General features: G+C 38.2%; 1 protein-coding gene across 6 annotated transcripts in view; it reads left to right on the top strand.

Annotated features, from left to right (window-relative positions):
* Window positions 1–18954, top strand: part of POU2F1 (POU class 2 homeobox 1) — a 120993-nt gene that overhangs the window by 76281 nt on the left and 25758 nt on the right. For 3 of the 6 annotated variants that reach the window (XR_012651319.1, XM_075034035.1, XM_075034038.1), the window contains exons 4-8: window positions 164–217; window positions 1951–2070; window positions 3788–3967; window positions 9814–9940; window positions 16924–17018. Coding sequence is in view for 5 of the 6 variants with exons in the window: in XM_075034035.1 (XP_074890136.1) it covers window positions 164–217; window positions 1951–2070; window positions 3788–3967; window positions 9814–9940; window positions 16924–17018 (576 nt within the window). In the remaining variant the exon portion in view is untranslated. The remainder of the gene's footprint in view (window positions 1–163; window positions 218–1950; window positions 2071–3787; window positions 3968–9813; window positions 9941–16923; window positions 17019–18954) is intronic. The other 3 variants (XM_075034037.1, XM_075034040.1, XM_075034039.1) reach the window with 3 other exon arrangements.

The raw sequence follows: 18954 nt of genomic DNA on the forward strand, positions 1-18954 counted from the left end.
TGGAGCATAACCCCTATTTCACTGATTCAGGTGTTAGAGGGGCATGCATTTTTCTTGGGGGAGTTTTTGTTGGGGTGCAGATGGGGAGGTTGATCTTTTTACATTGTTAAAGTTTTCTGTGGATTCTACATTATTTCATTTCCATTTTTACACTGTGTTGTAGGTCCAGCTCGCTGGAACAAGTTTACAGGCTGCTGCTCAGTCCTTAAATGTACAGGTAAAGACAGTTTCCCTCTGCTGCTTGTCCTTCTCTCATTCTAAACAGCATTATGGTCCCATTAGAGATAGTTTTTAACCTGCGATATGTTACTCTCTTTTCATTCTGCCTGGTCTTGCAAGTGAAAGGTATGAAGGAATAATAGTTTCACAATTGTAAATCAGGTTCAGGATTGTAAGCGTTCAGAAACTGGAGTTGTGTAAAACATGCAGTGAGTGTAACTTTATACTGAATTTGTCAGGTTTTGTATTATGAAAACTATAAAACTCCAGGAATATTTCATGTTCTTCCATTTATTCACTTATTTTAAACATAGCAACTATTACTTTGCAATTTGTCCTTACTTCTGGTAGCTGAATATAGGAGTATGATGTAACATTAACTATGTAATGTGGCTAGTGTAGATTGCTTGTGTAAATAACACATAGTCATTTCAAAATAAGTCAGAGTAATTGTTCTTTAATAATGTACATGAGACAACAAAGCTTTCAAACTTTTTTATGATGCTGAACACCTCAGTGTATCAGTTAAAGTGCCACTTCATCTCAGTACTATATTAAGGGGCAAGGGATGCAGTTTTATTGAAAACTGGTTTCCATATTGCTTGTTATTAAAGAATGTAGGTAGTGCATTACATGAAATGCAATAGAATGTGGACCCACTTATACATAATAACAATTTGGAAAGAAGAGGAGGTATAGTGACCTTCCTTTCTAAGAGGAAGGAGGCAGAAAATTGCCTTGGTTGCCATGGTAAACTTCCATCCCTGAGAGAGATGTTGGCAAACAGGCTGTATCTCCAGTGCAGAATGTTTACAGTCCTGCGCTGTAATTATCGCTCAATGACTGGCAGAATTAATCAGAGCCTTTATGTTAATTAGCCTGCTCTGCAGTCCCCAAAACAGGTGGTAGAAAATATGCAAATCTATGCAGAATTCTAATGTTCTGCATAACCAGTTTTAATTATCATAAAACTCTCTCCCTCTCTTCATGCACTTGCATTTCCTCCTTCATGTCTTCACAATTTCTTCTGTAAAAAACAAAACAAAACAAAACAACAAACCAAAAACCAAAACCACAAAAAAATCAAAACCCCACAAACCTTTTAAAATAAAATTGCATTCAGTTAAATAAATGCTAAACTTCGATTATTTAAAAGCACTGTATATATTATGTTTTTGCTGTAGGTAGATAGAGAAAACCTGTGAGGATTTCTCAAACCAGTTCCGTATAAGCCCACAGTACGATGACTTAGAGGTGCAGGATGCAGATATAGAAAATGGAAACACAGTCTCCTTTTCCTTGTTCCATTGTTCAGGATTTTAGGCAATGAATAATTTTAACAACCTTTTCTTTCTTTATGGTGAAATGTAGCGTCAGCTTCAGCTGAATTGTGTAAAATGAAATGAGACCTGAAAATAATGTCAGAGTTACAAAAGACCTGAGAGACTTTTTGTTTTGTTTAAACTGCATTACCTACAGACATGTTTGAGCAATCATAGCTGAGGCAGTCGGCACATAGACCCATTGCTTAAATACACTCTTAAAAGAAACCCAAGGGCTTTTTGTATGCAGATGAAAGATTTTTATTGTGCAGTGTTGAGATAGCAGTGTTCTACATTAACATCTGTTTTACACTATAAAGAGTTGGTTTTGGTTTTTGTTTTTTTTTTGTTTGTTTGTTGTTTTGTTTTGTTTTTTTTTGTTTTTTTTGTTTTTTTTTTTTTTGACTAGTCTAAATCTAATGAAGAATCTGGGGACTCTCAGCAGCCAAGCCAGCCTTCCCAGCAGCCTTCAGTGCAGGCGGCCATACCCCAGACCCAGCTCATGCTGGCCGGAGGACAGATCACTGGGGTAAGATGTACCCAAGTATACTGCAGTAAGCCTCCTGTCCGGCAAACGATGGCAGTATCTACAGCAGTCCTCATAGGACTGTCAGTGAAGGTTATTGTAATTTCCTTTAACATAGGAAGAAATTTGAGTGAAAGAAAGGACAGAAAATACCTTTCTATAAAAAAAGCGGACTTTAATCTTTGTTTTTGTTGCAAATTATTTGCTTAAAAAAATATTCTTTCTCTCTGCTCTTAGTATCCGTCTTGACTCTGCAATGAAATTAAAACCTGCTGTGTGTACAAATAAGAAACTCACTGATGTCACAAAAAGGAATTTTTATTTTTTTTCAAGATTAAAATGAGACATGGGAGCATGAGACTAAATCTTACCAGATAGCTGGGTGAAGAGCAAAAATGATGGGAACTGCTGACACTAATTCTTCCTCTTCTCAAACACATTTCTTTTTAAGTAAATATATTAGTGCTTGCCTTAAGCCTATTCAACTCTTCTGTTCTAACCTACCAATTTTGAGGTTTTTAATTGCAAGGCTTTGGGAGTAATTGTGGAATAACTGTTGTTTTAGGATTACTGGTGTTTCTGAATTGTTGTAAATGCTTTCAGTCATTTAAAAAAAAAGCAAGTTTTGTGAATGGGCCGGTTTGGGTAAAGGGTTTGCTTCCATGTAATCAGCTTCGCAGTTTTAAGAGTTTGCATGTTAATAAGGGATTTAGGGCAGTTGCTCCAACAATGTATTTATGATTTGAAGTATTAGGTTAGATCGTGTCTCCACTTGAATGAAACGATGTCTTAATTTCATGTTCAATTGTTAAATCTTCTCATATGCTAGTGTGTAAATAAACATCCTATTTAGTTTTGAGTTAACTAAATTTGAAAGTTTTTAAAAGTGAGACTGTTATGTTATTAAAACCCAGCATATTTTATTATTTTTCTCATTCTCAAAAAATATGTGTTTTAATTTATGATTGTCTGCAGTAGTGAAACATTCAAAACTCCAGGCCTATGCAGATATGGATTGTAGTAAATATGGGCATCAAGATTCATTTACATGTAAAGGAGAGACTGCTGCCACCTGTTTCACAGAGATAATGTGTGTTTGGGAAAGGGAAGGGATGTAAACTTGCCAACTCTATTAAAAAAAAAAAAAAGGCAGATGGGGAGACTTGGAGAGAAACAAATGGAGCTCATGTTCTTTACTTATATCTTAGGGCATAATGGAAATGATGGAATATGGCAGGGATTCATGCTAATGTGAAGCAGCTGGGGTGTTATCAGTTTGTTCAGTAGCCATAGCCAGCATTCCTGCTTCTCATTCATCTGGCTAATCACTTGCTGTTCTGCTGGGTGTAAATTTCCTTTCAAATCCTGGCAATACTGATTCTTTTCTTTTACTTGCTACTTAATTACCTTTTTCCTGAACGTCCTGGTAGAGTTGTGAAGAAAACTTAGGAGTAAAGTTAGGTTCTGTAGGTTCCAGTAAGTGCAAAGTTTGCGTCCACGTGGTTTGGTTTATGTCAGGTCTGCAGTAGGTTGGTTCCTACACTGTGTTGAGTAGCCAGCTGTCCTTAGTTAAGGCCAGAGTCATTGGCTAGTTAATGGCTGAACTGTAGTAATAGTTCTAGGAATGTCTGGAATATAACTAGTAATGAGCTAGCTAATGACTTTGTAGCTGAAGTGGCTCTTTCCATTATTAATGGCTGTGTTTTCTAATTATTTATAGCTCACGTTGACGCCAGCCCAGCAACAGTTATTGCTACAACAGGCGCAGGCACAGTTGCTGGCAGCTGCAGTGCAGCATTCAGCCAGTCAGCAGCACAGCGCTGCTGGTGCCACCATCTCGGCCTCTGCTGCAACGCCGATGACGCAGATCCCTCTATCTCAGCCAATACAGATTGCACAGGTGAGCCTTGAGGCTTGAGAGGGTGGAAAATAAAGAGGTTTGACTAATTGCATCATTCAAATAATATTTTTATGCCTTATTCAGTGAGTTTCTAGAGTCCTTGAGTACTCAGTCTTTCCTCATGCATCCTTAGCTGTTGAGGTTGAAGTTGATAGTTTTAGCAAAGAATGTATACCAGCTGCTCATCAGTTCCACTGGTCTTCTGAGTTTGGTCCAGAATCTGACCAGATGCTGTATTTTCTGCATTCTCCTCCTTGTGGTTAGCTTCAGAAAGGACAAAAAGGGGTATAGAAAGATGCGCATAGAAATTACACTTGTCAAGACCTGTATGGTTGGGAAGGGATACCTTCGTATCACAAAGGATGCTTGTTAGATCCAAACAGCAAAATGATAGAGCTGAACAAAGGCAGTTTGACTTGACGCATTTATGTGCTATTTTGGCTTGGTGCTTAATGCTCAGAGTTTGGTGACAAAGAATGGGCACTCTTGTGTGTCTAGAGAAAAACTTGCCAGAGTGAGTCTGGTGTCAGAATCTGTCCAGTTTTATGGTCTGCTGCTAAAGATCTGTTAATTCTTAGTTCTGAAGAACTGCTTGCCAAGGAAGTTCTGCTTACTAGGAGTAGCAAAGATCATCCTGGGTCTTCCAGGATTGTGGAGAATGCAGCGCCACTGACTCTATGCTTAGCATATGTAGTGTGGAAATTCCTTAGAATTCTGGACAAGGGTAACCAAATGTACAGCATAGGCATCTTGAGTACTACTAATAGGTGATTGTGCTTCTGACACTGAGGTCCATCTTTCCATAGATTAAGATTCTCAGTACGTAATATTTCAGTTTGATTAGTCTAGCTGTGCAAAGTATGTTGGGTGTGTCATCTCCAGAGTTGCTGCTTCTTACAGTGAGCAGGTTCTTTAGGACTGTCTTGATAATTTCTATTCAGGCTATTTTCACTTGCATTGAACTGGGATGAAGTGTCTAAAAAGTAAAGATGAGGGCTGATTAAGTAAAAGAATGGAAATGTTGCAATTATCTGTGAAGTCCATTGGTGAAGTGTGCTGTTCCTTTATTGTGCTAGTCCACTAGCTGAATAACAGCCTGGTTGTGCTATCAGTTTTTTATTAGCTGAAGTGGCAAACTTCTGTGGCGTTTGTCTAAAAGTTCTGACCTTTCTGGCTGTCCTTAGAGAGGCCAGAGTGATGCCACCCCACATTTAAAAGGCCAGTACTGACATTGCCCACAGACCCATCACACTGGGCTTCTTGGTGTACTGTGATGAGTCATGTGACCATATATTAAGACTTCTTTTAGCAAAGGATCCCACTTCACTGTCATGATCTGGAGATGACTCAAGGATGTAGCATTCAAGGAAACTCCTAACTCCCAAGACCATCTCTTAATTTTAAGCCTTTGTCTGTAGCAAATAATATAGACAGGTTTCAAGAAAATGTCCTTGATGGTTAGCTTCTAACACCTCTCCATGCATCTGTCACAGAGTTCCCATCTGATACTATGAGAGTCTTTTAACCTAAATGGAAGTGATCCACAGGTGTGTGTCTCTTGTCTTCCAGGTGTGCAGCTTAAGATAGCAAGGTCTGCTTTACTGAAGTGCAGAGCATTAAAATTTCATATTAATAAAATCCGTACCTTGAATTTTCTGGCTTTACATTTTTCAAATATTCCACTAAACTAGTGGATACTTTTGAAGGCATTGTTGTGCATGTGTGAGGTGTTGCTAATCCTGCTCTTCCACTTCAGTGGGAAGCTATGAAAATGTGTGAAGCATTTACAATTACTAATTTAGTACTGGGTTTTTCTCCAGAACTTACAAAATCTTCAGAGAAGTGTTTGAGAAGAGTTGAAAAGATCAGGCATGTGCCGTCAAATAGGAGCTTCTGAAGTGAGCATTGTCTGGTTTGTGCGTGTGAATGAGCTAAAGGCTCTATGAAAAATAGCATGTGATCATGTAGTTGCCACCATATAATGTATATAATGTGCACGGGGGGGGGGGGAAGTTTCACTTGTTTTCTGGCATTCCTAATTAAATGTTTGACTTTATAATTCATTTATTTTAGGATAGATTATTTTGATATATAAATGTAGCTTGGTTGAATCTTGTTAGCTTGTTCTTATGAAGAAAGTGCAGGGCATAATTTGTGCAGGTGTTGGATACAATTTGAGATATTTAGTGGAAAACTTCTGTCTAGGTTTGTAGGTGGGTAACACCATGCTTTTTGGTCCATCATGGCAACGATTTATAAACAGTGCTCAGCTTTGTTTGCATTGCTATTGTAAACATATAGCTGATTACACAAATAGCTGAATGTTTGTTTTAATTGATGATTTTTGAATAATTGATTAACTGGCAGGTCTCTGCAGCAGGGGGATTACCATATTTATTTTAATTAACTAATTGCACAAGCATGACTTCTTTAACGTGCACTGCAGTTAATGTAAGGTATCTGTGCAGCAGTTTGGTAAGATGTTAGTGCTGCTGCTGGGCTGATGCTAAATTATCACTAAACAGTTGCACCAAGTTTTGGAGTTCCTTGTAAACTTTACTTGTTTTCAGGATCCATGATCAATCTTTCTATGATGTAAACCTCAAAATGACAGAGATGCTTAAGTTTGTACTGAAGTCGTAACTAGAGGTAATGGCATTGAATTTAGAACTTTGGATTTTTTTAAATTTTTTTTTTTAACTGAAAAACTTCCTCATGTCAAGACATAGCATTTGGCAGATTATTCTGCCAAGGTAGGAGTTGGATTGTTTTGATCTTTCTAAATTGTTAGGCAGCACCAGAAGACATGCATTTTCTCAAAAGTCTTTCCATCTCTTTCTATGTGCTTGTGCTAGTACACAGATTTTACCATTGAAGAAAAAAAAGATCAGTATAGGAAAACAGTGTTGAGGTTGTTTGCATGGTTGCTCTTGGGAGATTTATTGTAATGCTACAATTAACTAAATAATAAAACTTTCCCAAGGTAGAAATAAAGTTGGATTTCAAATGAATTTGAAGGGCTGGTAGGGCTATTTAAGAGTGATTAGCCTTGGAGGTATCGTTTCCATTCTGCATTACAGAATTATATTTCTGTATTTAAACAAGACTCAGCCAAGATACCATTTACCAAGGCAGATGCGCAGAATAAGATTGCTTATACCAGTTATCCCTGAGGCCTCAATTTAAAAACAGTTTTCTCATATTAAAGTGTAAGAGCCTGATGATAAGAGCTGTCATGTCTTAGCTGGGTACCCTGTGTTATGAATACTATAGTCTTTAACAAAAAGCTCTCCTCCTTTGATCTTACAAATACATTGCCACTGTTTCTTTGTATTTTTTCTTGTATGTAACTCCATCTCCTGTGGTGGTACTTCACATAATTTGAGATCTAATTGGTCATCTGGGGGGGTGGGTGTGGGTGTGTCATTCATTTGCTTTTGGTGGGGGAGGTCCTCAACCTATCTGTTTTTCTGTCCATACTTTTTCCTTCAAAAATTTATTCCCAACTCTTTGTTTTGTGTTTCTACTTTTTCTCTTATCTACCTCTGTTTTCATCCTTCAGCCTCTCTTCATTTCTCTTTCTTCTATCGAGCATTCACAGTCTTAGTCAGCTTGCCCTACTCTTTTTATTTCTGTTTCTTTCTCTGCATCTAGTCCTCACATCCAATTCAGTACAAGCCCCTCTGTGCTGGAGGGTCTGCTGAATCTGCAAATGTTACCAGTAGAGCATTGAAAATCAATGAATAAGTGAGTGGAGGTTCATGTCATGTTGGGCTCAAGAAGTAAGATTTTTTAGTAGCAGTTCTGACCATTGTAACTTTATGATATGAAGTTAGAAGAAACACGCAGTTCCCAGGAAAAACTGGAGCAGTTTTATTTCTCTTTTTTTAGGAAGGAAATTGGCCTTGATTTCATAGGAATGGTTGCAGCACTTCTCAAATTTTCTGAAAACAAACAATACTGTCAACTTTAAAAACACTCTGTTGCACTGGGGGGCACTTTTTAAAATTTTACCATTTTCTTTAAGAAATGGAAGTTCCCATTTCTTAAACAGCATTGCTTGGCCAATCTATCTGGTGTCTGCCTACCATATTATTATACTGCATACTTTTCACATAACATGACCAAGTTGCCTAAGCGATTGATGGCCAGTGTCTATGTAATGCAGGTTAAGTAGTCGTTTTCTCATAATGCGTGTCTATGGTCTAATAAATCAGTGGACTCCCTGGTTTTTTCCCTCCCTAGTCTTCCTTTCCACCGACTCTCCTCACCTTCTTCCTGTAGGAGGAGATTGTTGCAGCTTTTAAGTCTTAGTTTAACAGTTTTAAAATAACGTAAGGTCATAGACAGATAACTATATTCTGCAAATGGTTGTGTCATGTAAATAAGAAGTCATCCTTGTCAGTCTGGTTTGACTTGCCATCACCATCTGCATTGATGGCCTTTCACATCTGCTGGCTGAGCAGCTTGTGTGAGTGCTCATAACCTGCATCAGTCAAAATGCATGGGGGCTACTTTACTGGCTTTAAGAAGCAGGTCTTTATTAGTCTGGCTCACTTTAACTCAAGTATGTTACGAAGTATGTTAAATTGAGCAGCTCCATCCAAGCAGCCAGATTGAGCACTGTTTAGGAGTGAACTGGCATTGTTACTATCTTCCGACACAGCTGGACCCAGAAGAGGGTATCTATCTGGAAACAAGTACCCTGGTATCCGAGTAACTTATCTGAAATAGAGTTTGGGGAGGTTTTTTGTTTGATTGGTTTGGTTTGTTTAATGGGAGGTGGTAACTGTGGGAAATACTTCAGGCTTTTATCCACCTGCTTGGCAGGTATTTTGAAACAGCTTCTTTTCAGAAAGATGAAAAGATTCTACACATGTGTATGGGTAGTTTTCATAGATTACCTCTGTTATGTTGTCTGGCTTCACATTGTGCTTCAATTTTCAAATTTCAGTTACTCTTGTTGTTGTCCTGTTTGGAGAAGATAAAAAGAAAAAGGCGAGTTTGGGGGGAATATTTTTAAGCAGTTCTCTCTGTTTTCATTCTCCAGCTAAACAGCAAGTTGAAACATTTTTCTTGATGATTCAGTTTCTCAGAGATTAGCATTTATGTTGAGACTAGTCATTTAATTATAGGAAATTAATAGTTCTGAATGGTTTAAATACATAAAAGTAGGGTTTTACAATAGCGCAGTGTTTTGGGTTATTCCTTTTAACCTTTAATTATAGCCACGTCTGTTAAGCTTATTGTAATTTGTTTCAGAACTGATCAAATATATTTATTTACTGTTTGAGTTAGCTACTTCCCAAAATTTGACCTGAACAGCCAGAGTGCAAAGTAGGAATCTGTAATTTTTTTGCTTTCCCGTTGCTGATTAGAATGGTGATTACAGATTGTTGTTGTTATAAACAAAAATAGCTCCCAGCTAATATGCTTGATTTGTCAACAATGAATTTTGTAGCAGAGTTGCATTCTCAAAAAATAGGTCTGAGAAATCCAGGTGCTGATAAGTCTAAAGTATTTGAAAACTGCATTTGGAGGGGAGGGAGATTATTTTATTTTTTTTAAAGCAGAACAGTGCTGGAAATACTTTTCTGGGTTATTTGGTAAACAATTTTTATTTGGTTTTATGAAGGACAGTGAAATTCTAAAGGATATTCAGTAGCAGGACTGCTGTGTTTGACATCCACTTCTATCTCTAAATGTTAGACTCTAACTGGTTGATAGGAAATCTATTTACATTGGGAGTCATAGCTGACTTAAATGTCTAACACACAGCTCTTTCTTTTCCTTTTTCTTTTTTTTCTTTCTTTTTTTTTTTTTTTCCCTTCCCCTGTTTCCTTAAGGATTTGCAGCACTTGCAGCAGCTTCAGCAGCAGAATCTCAACCTGCAACAGTTTGTGTTGGTGCATCCAACAACCAACTTGCAGCCAGCACAGTTCATCATCTCACAAACACCGCAGGGGCAGCAGGGTAAGTGCTCCTTCCCAGAAAAGAAAGTCATACATAGCTTTTAGGAGAGGAGAAGGTGAAACTGAGGTGATTCCATACACCTTCACTAACTGTTGATATTCCCTAGGAGAAATAACAGTATTGCAATTAGGAGACTCTAACAGGTTTTCCCTTTCTGGATGTTAGACCTCAGCCTTGTCAAAGTTTGTATAGCTCACTTGTCAAGGAGGATCAATCCGGAGATCATGTCATGAGAACATTTGTTAGCAACAAGGCCTCTTGGGAAATACTGCAGCATCTGAATTTCTGGGTCAGGCTCTCAAGAAGGAAGCCTACTGGGAAGAGAACTTGGAGAAGACAACTTTCCAGAACTCAAAGGTAGAATCCTAGGAGGTGGAGTCCTGGAGGGTGTGTGGGCTGTCTGCATTAGGTCAATGCTAAAAGGGCTACAAAATTCTAAAACTGGAAAAAGATTACAAAATTGAGTCCTTGTGGGAGACTAGAGAAGTCCTTAAGCCTAAAGAGGGTACAGTGAATTTTGTCATAAACTGAAATAATAATTACACCTTGGGAAAAGAGCTAGAATGCTTGATTTTGTATAACAGCTCTTGGAAATAATATTTTGGCAATATACTGGATATAGCTTACATGCTAAAGGCACACCAAGGCAGCGGTAGGTGGTAGTGTGCCAGACTAGCTAAGATGTTGTACAGGAACTTTGCTCTAAGGACTAATGTGTTCAAGTTGCAATACACCACAGTACTGATTGCACCCCATTTGTTGATGCCCACAGAAAACTGCATTTAGCCATGGCCTCGTATGCTGATATACTCCAATGGTCTTTTTCCCCCCTTTCTCTTCTACATGAACTCTACTCAGTTGTTCAGGTCTTGTAATCCAAAGATTCTTGCTCAGAAGGCAAATCCTGTTATGCTTGAATAGTCCTCCAGAGCCTGGCTGTCCTATAAAGCAGCTCTTTGCACCTTGTTTTCTTCTGTTCCTTTCAATTTTTTCATGCATCATTCCTTCTTATATACTATGACTTGGATAGAACTAGCTTTCCATTATGCTGAAGCTCTCTCACTGTCTGAATGCTCTCACATTTGAATAAAGGGTTAGTCAAAATTAACTTTCTTTTAATAGGACTTGATTTAGGAGAGCTTTTATACCAGCACTGGTATAAAGAAGTGGCTAGCCAGAAGATGGCTAAAAGACTTTTTTCATGGAGGCATTTAGTGATGTACTACTTTCTTAAAATGAAGCAGAACTTATAAGCTTAACATATTCTTCTAGAAGAAATCAAACTTCACCAAAATTTAGTTCAAGGGTTCTTTAAAACAGGCTTTTTAAAAATAATTTTTTTTAAGGAAATGGCAAGAACAAAAGCATTGTTTTGAAAAACTCACTGGTATTAATGTCTGCCTACGTTTTTCAGCTAACTTCTGCTGGTTTTCTAAAATACCTCTGAAAATGCTTGTTGTGGTTTAACCCCAGCCAGCAACTAAGCACCACGCAGCCACTCACTCACTCCCCCCCACCCAGTGGGATGGGGGAGAAAATCGGGAAAAGAAGTAAAACTTGTGGGTTGAGATAAGAACGGTTGAATAGAACAGAAAAGAAGAAACTAATAATAATACTACTAATAAAATGACAACAGTAGTAATAAAAGGATTGGAATGTACAAATGATGCGCAGTGCAATTGCTCACCACCCACTGACCAACACCCAGCTCGTCCCCGAGTGGTGATTCCCCGCCCCCACTCCCCCCAGTTCCTATACTAGATAGGACGTCACATGGTATGGAATACACCGTTGGCCAGTTTGGGTCAGGTGCCCTGGCTGTGTCCTGTGTCAACTTCTTGTGCCCCTCCAGCTTTCTCGCTGGCTGGGCATGAGAAGCTGAAAGATCCTTGACTTTAGTCTAAACACTACTTAGCAACAACTGAAAACATCAGTGTGTTATCAACATTCTTCCCATACTGAACTCAAAACATAGCACTGTACCAGCTACTAGGAAGACAATTAACTCTATCCCAGCTGAAACCAGGACAATGCTTCACAAAAAAGAAAACTGACAGAAGCAAATTATATTCATCTCTCATGAATTGTTTGCATTATAGAAAGGAAGACCAGCTTTTTGTTTGTTTAAAATCTTCTGAAGTAGAGTAACTACCAGAAGAGGTTTTCACGGTACATTTTCCAGGGGCTGTCTCTGAAAATTATTTCTTCACTGCAATTTAAGACCTACATATTGCTGTCATCAGTGACGTGGTGTGTGTAGAAACACCATGTTTTACTGGTAATGTGCAGCCTGGACAACTGAATAGCTCAAAAATGTAGGAAGATTTATATTCTATGTTCTGACCATAGGCCATTAATGTGTGACAACCGTCCAAACTGAAATGCTTGAATGGATCTAATTTTCTTCATGAGCACTCAGTGATAAAGCAACATCTACGTCATAATACCCCTTATCTCACTTTTGATATGGCTTTTTGAAGTATTTCATGGTTATTGTTAGAAGATCTCAAACAGTATGTTATAATTTGAGAAAGACTGAGAAAGTGTGTATTTTTATTTTGCTATTTGCTGTTGTAGCTGACTTTTCCATGTTATTCTTGTCCTATTGCTCCATTAGTCAACTTCATAAAATAATAAATATTCTCAAGAAACTAGCATAGAGCTTTCTTTAAAACCAATGGCACTCAGATTTTCAGTGGAAGAGATTTGTGGGAATGCATAGGTTGGTACTTTCTCTCCTGTGTTGGATCCCAATATAATTCCAACTATGAGTCCCCATTTTGGAAGATCTGGATTTGATAAAATGAAGTACACCAAAGTGCCCAGAAGTTTCTTTCCATCAACAGTGATCAACAAAGTTGATCAAAAGGCAGTGTATGTAATATGTGGTATGACACCCACCCTTCTTCCTTTTCAGTTGTTTCCAGTTAATCAGATTATGACACTGTAATGGCTTTGTCTTGCAAGCTAACATCCAGGATATGTCTGTGAGAACATGAACAGCTTTGGCAGAGGAAAAGCAGTCAAGAAGTTCTTAGATGAAAAAATTCACTCATTTGGGAGATCAATTGGGGATTAATTATATATTATGCTTCTAGGCCAACTTTTTAAAAAATTATGCTGAAAAAATCTGCACTTGAATGCTTGTTTTATCTTTTGTTTAATTTTAGACAATAAGAACTGAACTCCAGATCAGTCCTTGGGGACTGTTGGCTGGCAAGAAGAGTTTTTCTGCTTGGGCCATCATTCATGCTACTTGTAGACATTACAGGAAAAGTCCTGGATGATGGTAGCTGCATTTACTTTAACTATTAAAAAAAAATTTAATAACTCTAAAGCATCATACTTTTGCATAAATCCTTATCTACCTCTGTGCATTCTTTTGGAGTGTCACGTAGGTAATTTGTATGCCATATTTAATGCAATAATACCACGGGGCTCTTAGAACCCAAAGCAGAGGGTTAGAAATAATACCTCTGTAAAGTTAAGTATACAAGTACAATATTAGTTTTTATAGATTCAAAAAAATCATGTAGGTTGGAAGGGACCTCTAGAGGTCATATAGTATTGCTCAAAGCAGGTCCAGCTACAGCAGAGTGCTCAGCACCTTGGCCAGTTGAGTTTGAACATCTCCAAGGATGGAGATTCTGCAACCTCTTCAAGTACCTGCCCCAATAGTTGACCACTCTCACGGTAAAAAAAATAAAAAAGTGGTTTCCTTATATCTAGTTAGAGTTTTCCATGTTCCAGCTTAATGTCTGTTGCATCTTATTGCTGTGCACCCTCAAGAAGAGTTCATTTCTGTCTTTGAGGACAGCAGTAGGATCTCACCTTAGTCTTCTCATAAGACTGAACAAACCAGCTCACTTATCCATTCCTCGTATGTGTGTTCCAGCCTGTTAACCACTCTGGTGGGCCTTGAATGTACAAAATCCAGGATGTCATTGTGTCTTGCACTGGGAAACCGAAGGCTGAACACAGTCCTCCAGATGTGGTCTCACAAGTGCCAAATGGAGGGGAAGAATCACAGCCCTTGATCTGCTGGCTGCACTCTTGCAAATACAGCCCAGGATGTGATCAACTGTCTTTACTGTAAGGGCACTCTGCTGGCTCAGGTTCATCTTATTTTCCTCTAGAATCCCCAAGTCTTTTTTCTGCAAAACTGCTTTCTAGCCAGTCAGTGCCCACCCTGTATTGCTGCACAGGGTTATTCTAGCCCCCATGTAGGACGTTGCATTTTCGTGCATTGATCTTCATGAGGTTCCAGTTGTCCAGCCTGTCTAGACCCTGCCTTCTGGCCTATTGACCACTCTATCCATATTTGGTATTGTCCACAAACTTGCTGAGAATGTATTTTGTCCCATCATCCTTATTGGTAATAAAGATGTTAAACAGTATTGATGCCAGTATGTGTCCCTAAGAAAACAGTGGAGTTTGAAACACCAATAGCTCAGCAGTTGCCTAAAAGGTGCAGTTTTGGACTTAGACTGTATTTAAAAGGCTGTGCTATGTGCCCTGTAAGTTAAGTTACTGAAGTTATCTTGGACTGAAGTGGGGAACAATAGTTTTTCCTCAGGAAAAAAACCAGAAGTGAAGCTTAGACTAGTACAAGTCATGTCTGAAAAGAGCAAAACTGCAGCTGCCCACCCATGGAAGCCAAAAAGAGTCCAAAGCATGAGCATGGCAACTGTCTGAAAAAACTGTAAGTCAGTGGAAAAGGTGCATACTTTGCCAAAACAGTTCAGCTGCTTTCCCCATCCCCCGATCTTCCCCCTACCTCAGTCAGCTGCAGGTTGAACTAACTTGTTTTTTTTCCAGTTTCTGCCTGAGATGCCTTGTATTAGTATTTCTTAAATAGGATAAAATGATGTAAAAACTGAGTAGATTAAACATGTTCAGAATATTTTATACTGTCCTTCAGTGAGAATTACCTCAGAACATACAAGTGAGAATAAAATGAGGAAGAGTGTAGTTGTCTTGTGCTCTTCAGCAGAAGTGTTACAGTCAGAAAAACATCCTCTGGGATTTCTTTGAGGACAGAAAAAATCACAAAAGGACAGTCCTAATTACTCTGATTACGGTCATAAGATGAGTCAGTAACTTGTGATCGATGGTGTTACCAGTGGACTAGAGGTCAAATGTGGTCACTGTCAGCTGCCTATTTTTGGTTTCATTGTTGGTGAGCCACCATGTAGTGTCGGTGTGATGGCTTGCCCCTTTCTATTTCAAGTTGTCAGTTAAAAGTCACTGTCACTAAATGAAGGTCAAAACCTCTTCACTTAGAGGTGACTGTTCACTAATTAATATTTAGAGTTGGGCAACAGAAGTCATCTTTCAAGTGAACAAATATTTGCATTGTAAAAAGCACTGTGTAACTGTAGTAGGTAGCTGTCTTGGAAGTTCCTTAAGCTGAGCCGTTCCCTCACTGTGTCTTTTCAAAAACACAGCTGGAACATGTTGATTATGTGGTGCAAAGCAAATTTACATAGTTGTCTATGCTGTGCTATTATGTTGCATAAGCAGCTGGCTTTATTCTGTAGGTCTTGAGCATTTTGATAGCAACACATCGTGTTTAAAATACATATTCAACACTTTAAAAAAAAAAAGTAACAGTAATATCACTGTCAGAAGACAGTTCTTCTGTAGTTGTGTATCCCTCATTGAGGATACGTTTTCTTCTTCCTACCCGTGGTAGTCCTTCTTTTCATGTCTTCTTTGGCCTTAACCTCACATAAAACATCCAGTTTCTCACTCTGTATTTATCAAGTCCTAAATTCCTGTGTCCCATACCTGTATTCTGCTAAGAGGTAGCTGGTCATGAGTGGTATGCTCTGATTGATTGGCCTGCTGATGAGCCAGAACAGACCGTGCTGAACTCAAATTACAGAATTTAAGTGGTACTTGCTTGGTGTTCTGCCCTCTGAGTGGCCATAGTGTCCATCTGTTGTTGTCATGCCATTGTTCCCTCCTGGTTTCAGGTTTTTAGAATAACAGTAATATTTTTCACAATAAAATTGAGGGAGTTGACTAACTGTAGGTATATTTTTGTCAAGATTCTTACCCCTTAAAAATAGATAAATTTTAATAATAGAAATGAAAAAAAAAATCAGATAACTTCTAGTTAAAATATATAGATGCAAGCATGTATCTCAATTTCCTGAGAGATTTATAATAAACCATACAAATAGTAGACTGTAAGAGAATTTATTTTTAGAATGACAGCATATTGTGTATATTGGTTGCATCAGTTCCAAATGTTCTTTAATGTTGTCACCTTTTCATAATAGCAGGGGTTTTCATATATTCGGTGTAATGTTTATTCTATTTGTGCAATTTAAGCAGTGTTCAGTATCTTACCTAAGCTTTAAGTTCTGGTTAATTTTCCAAAAGATTCTTTCTTTATTTCAGCCAGGAGGAGGTTAACTGGGCTTGTTTTGTCTTCTGGTGTGGTCTGCCTGAATTTGCCAGAGAAAGTTGCCTTCTTTTGTTAGGCAGCTGGCATGGGGTGATATGGAGAGGGAGAAGGGTGATCAAGGAGCCAGATTTGTGGTTTTGATTAGTATTCAGTTGTTGGATTTGATCTGATTAGTGTTCAGTTGTTTATTTTTATATGGCGCTCTAATTCTTGGGCAGCTGTTGGTTACAGGAGGAGGTTTACCCAAAATCTGCAAGCTGAAAGGGGCAATAAATGATTCTTGCACACAGAACTGTGATAACCTAGATCACTGCAAACTCTTTTCGCAGAGGAGACTAGTACAGACTTCTCTCTTTTAGCCTTCTGTCACCACATATACTTAAGGAAAATGCAAGGGGATTTTAGACTGAAAAGTCCAAAGTCTGAAGATATCTATGCAGGGATGAAATGAAGGCTTGCATATCAAATTTTTTGTAACTTTCATTATTTGGCAAGAGCCTTGTTTCACCTCATTTCATGTTTTAGTCTTTTTAAATGACAAACCAAACCCACCCTTTTCTTTCTCCAGGTCTCCTGCAAGCGCAGAATCTCTTAACGCAACTACCTCAGCAAAGCCAAGCCAACCTCCTGCAGTCTCAGCCAAGCATCACCCTTGCCTCGCAGGTCAGGCTTATTTCTACAGTTCATGAGTTGCTTTGAGGGGATTTAAACTATTGCAAGTGAGCGGACCCTTTGTATTAGTTACTAGAGTAGATATTGTAGCTATAATAGCGAGTCTGTCTTTCTAGATAGATTCAGTGTGGAGCTGAAGTATCAGTAACTTCAGTTTTGTAGTTTCCACCCTAATGTGCCTCTTTTAATGTATTTAACACTGTAAATTTTATTTTTAGCTGAAAATTTCCGTGATTGGTATCTTGAGTTAATGGCACTAGAGCATTATTTGATTTCTTGTAAGGCTTTCTTGGACAATCTAAAAATTTGTGAAATTCAGAGGAGCAAGGTGTGGGCTACCTAAAAAGCTCAAAAAGAAGATTACTGACAAGTATCTTTTTTTCTAAAGATTGCAGTATTAATCTATATTTATTGTAGCCTAGTTGTTTTGCTATTATTGCTAAGTCATTGCCAGTCTTATTAGTTACCTTCTGTGAAAGTGAAAAGGTTGTTAGAAATGCATTAAATATTCTGTTAGTATATGTTAAAATATTAAAGCTCTATGATTAAGCTTTCAGACTGTAAGAAAAACAATTTTAAGGTTGCACGTGCCTGCAAATTCAGTTTTGCTTCACTCTGGATTCTACTGTGCAGTTTAGTTACATGACTGCACGCTGTTTCTCAAATACTGTGTAATATCATACAGTATCTTCCTGCCAACTTGGTTACATACAAGAATTTTTCAGTCTGTAATAAGATGCCTGAGTCTATCAGAGTCTTAGAAAACTGCATCTTCTATTATACCACCTATATTTTTCATGCACCATGTGGAAAATGGAATTTGTCTCACCTCTGTAGTTCATACCTCAGTTAGCTGCATGATTCCCTACTAAAGATTATACTTGGATTAAAAAAAGTATCAAAACTACAAAGAGAAAATAAATTATATAAAGAGGGTAAAGTTAGTAAAGGCATATTGCAGTAATTACCCACTATGTTTAATGTAAATTAAAAAATATTAAAAACCTTTATAGTGTGGCACATATATCTGCAATCCTAGAAAGATCATATATGATCACATTATTTCTCAGGTAATGGAATTATACATCCTGACCTCCCTCTACCATCTGCTATGCACTGCAAAATACTGCACTAAACCAGGAGAAAAACAACATAAGGAGCTACATAAAGACTCAGCTGTATGTAGGCCATTTCTTTTAGAACAGCCGTTTCTGGACCTTTGCATAGACTTTGCATAGTACTGTGGCATTGCATAGATTTGAGGCTGTTCTTATTTGGCCTGAAGGAGTCCGTAGTTTCAGAACTGGGCATAGGACATAAAAGCATGAAGTCACCTTTACTTAAGAACCTCAGCTCATCTGAACAGAATTTAACTAGAGTAAATGATTTGTCTCTGCATCTCAGTTCGTCTGTGGCATGTAAGAAGGTAGAGTTACGCACTCCAAACATGTTTCCAATGTTCCTGTTGCACATAAAGCCTGGACTGTGCAATACCAGATCTTCATATATTTTGGTCACCTGTGAATATTTTCCTTGATGCTCAGTTTTTTTCAGATTCTTATTATTGCTGCATAGCAAAACACTCTAGTATGCCAATGTTCAGGAATAGTGAACCTCATGTGGACTTCCTGGAAAATTAGACTTTTCTATAGAGGAAAAATGTGACCTAAAAGGAATTATTTTCTGCAGGTTGCCTTTGCTTAATTTCTTGTATCACCAGTACATTCATTCTTACTGTTTTAAGTATCAACAGAAGGGTTAGAGGCAGATCTAGTTTCTTCTCACTGAAAGAGTTGAGTCAGTCACAAGAGATGGCATTAGAGGAAACTTGCCATGTTTGCTGTACCTGTATGTGCTCGCTGTTCCAAGATTAAATAGAAGACTTGAATCTTTTGGGCTGATGACAATCTGCCGCCTCACACAAGCA

The sequence above is a fragment of the Buteo buteo genome, chromosome 8 (assembly GCF_964188355.1).
Source record: "Buteo buteo chromosome 8, bButBut1.hap1.1, whole genome shotgun sequence".
NCBI classification, from domain to species: domain Eukaryota; kingdom Metazoa; phylum Chordata; class Aves; order Accipitriformes; family Accipitridae; genus Buteo; species Buteo buteo.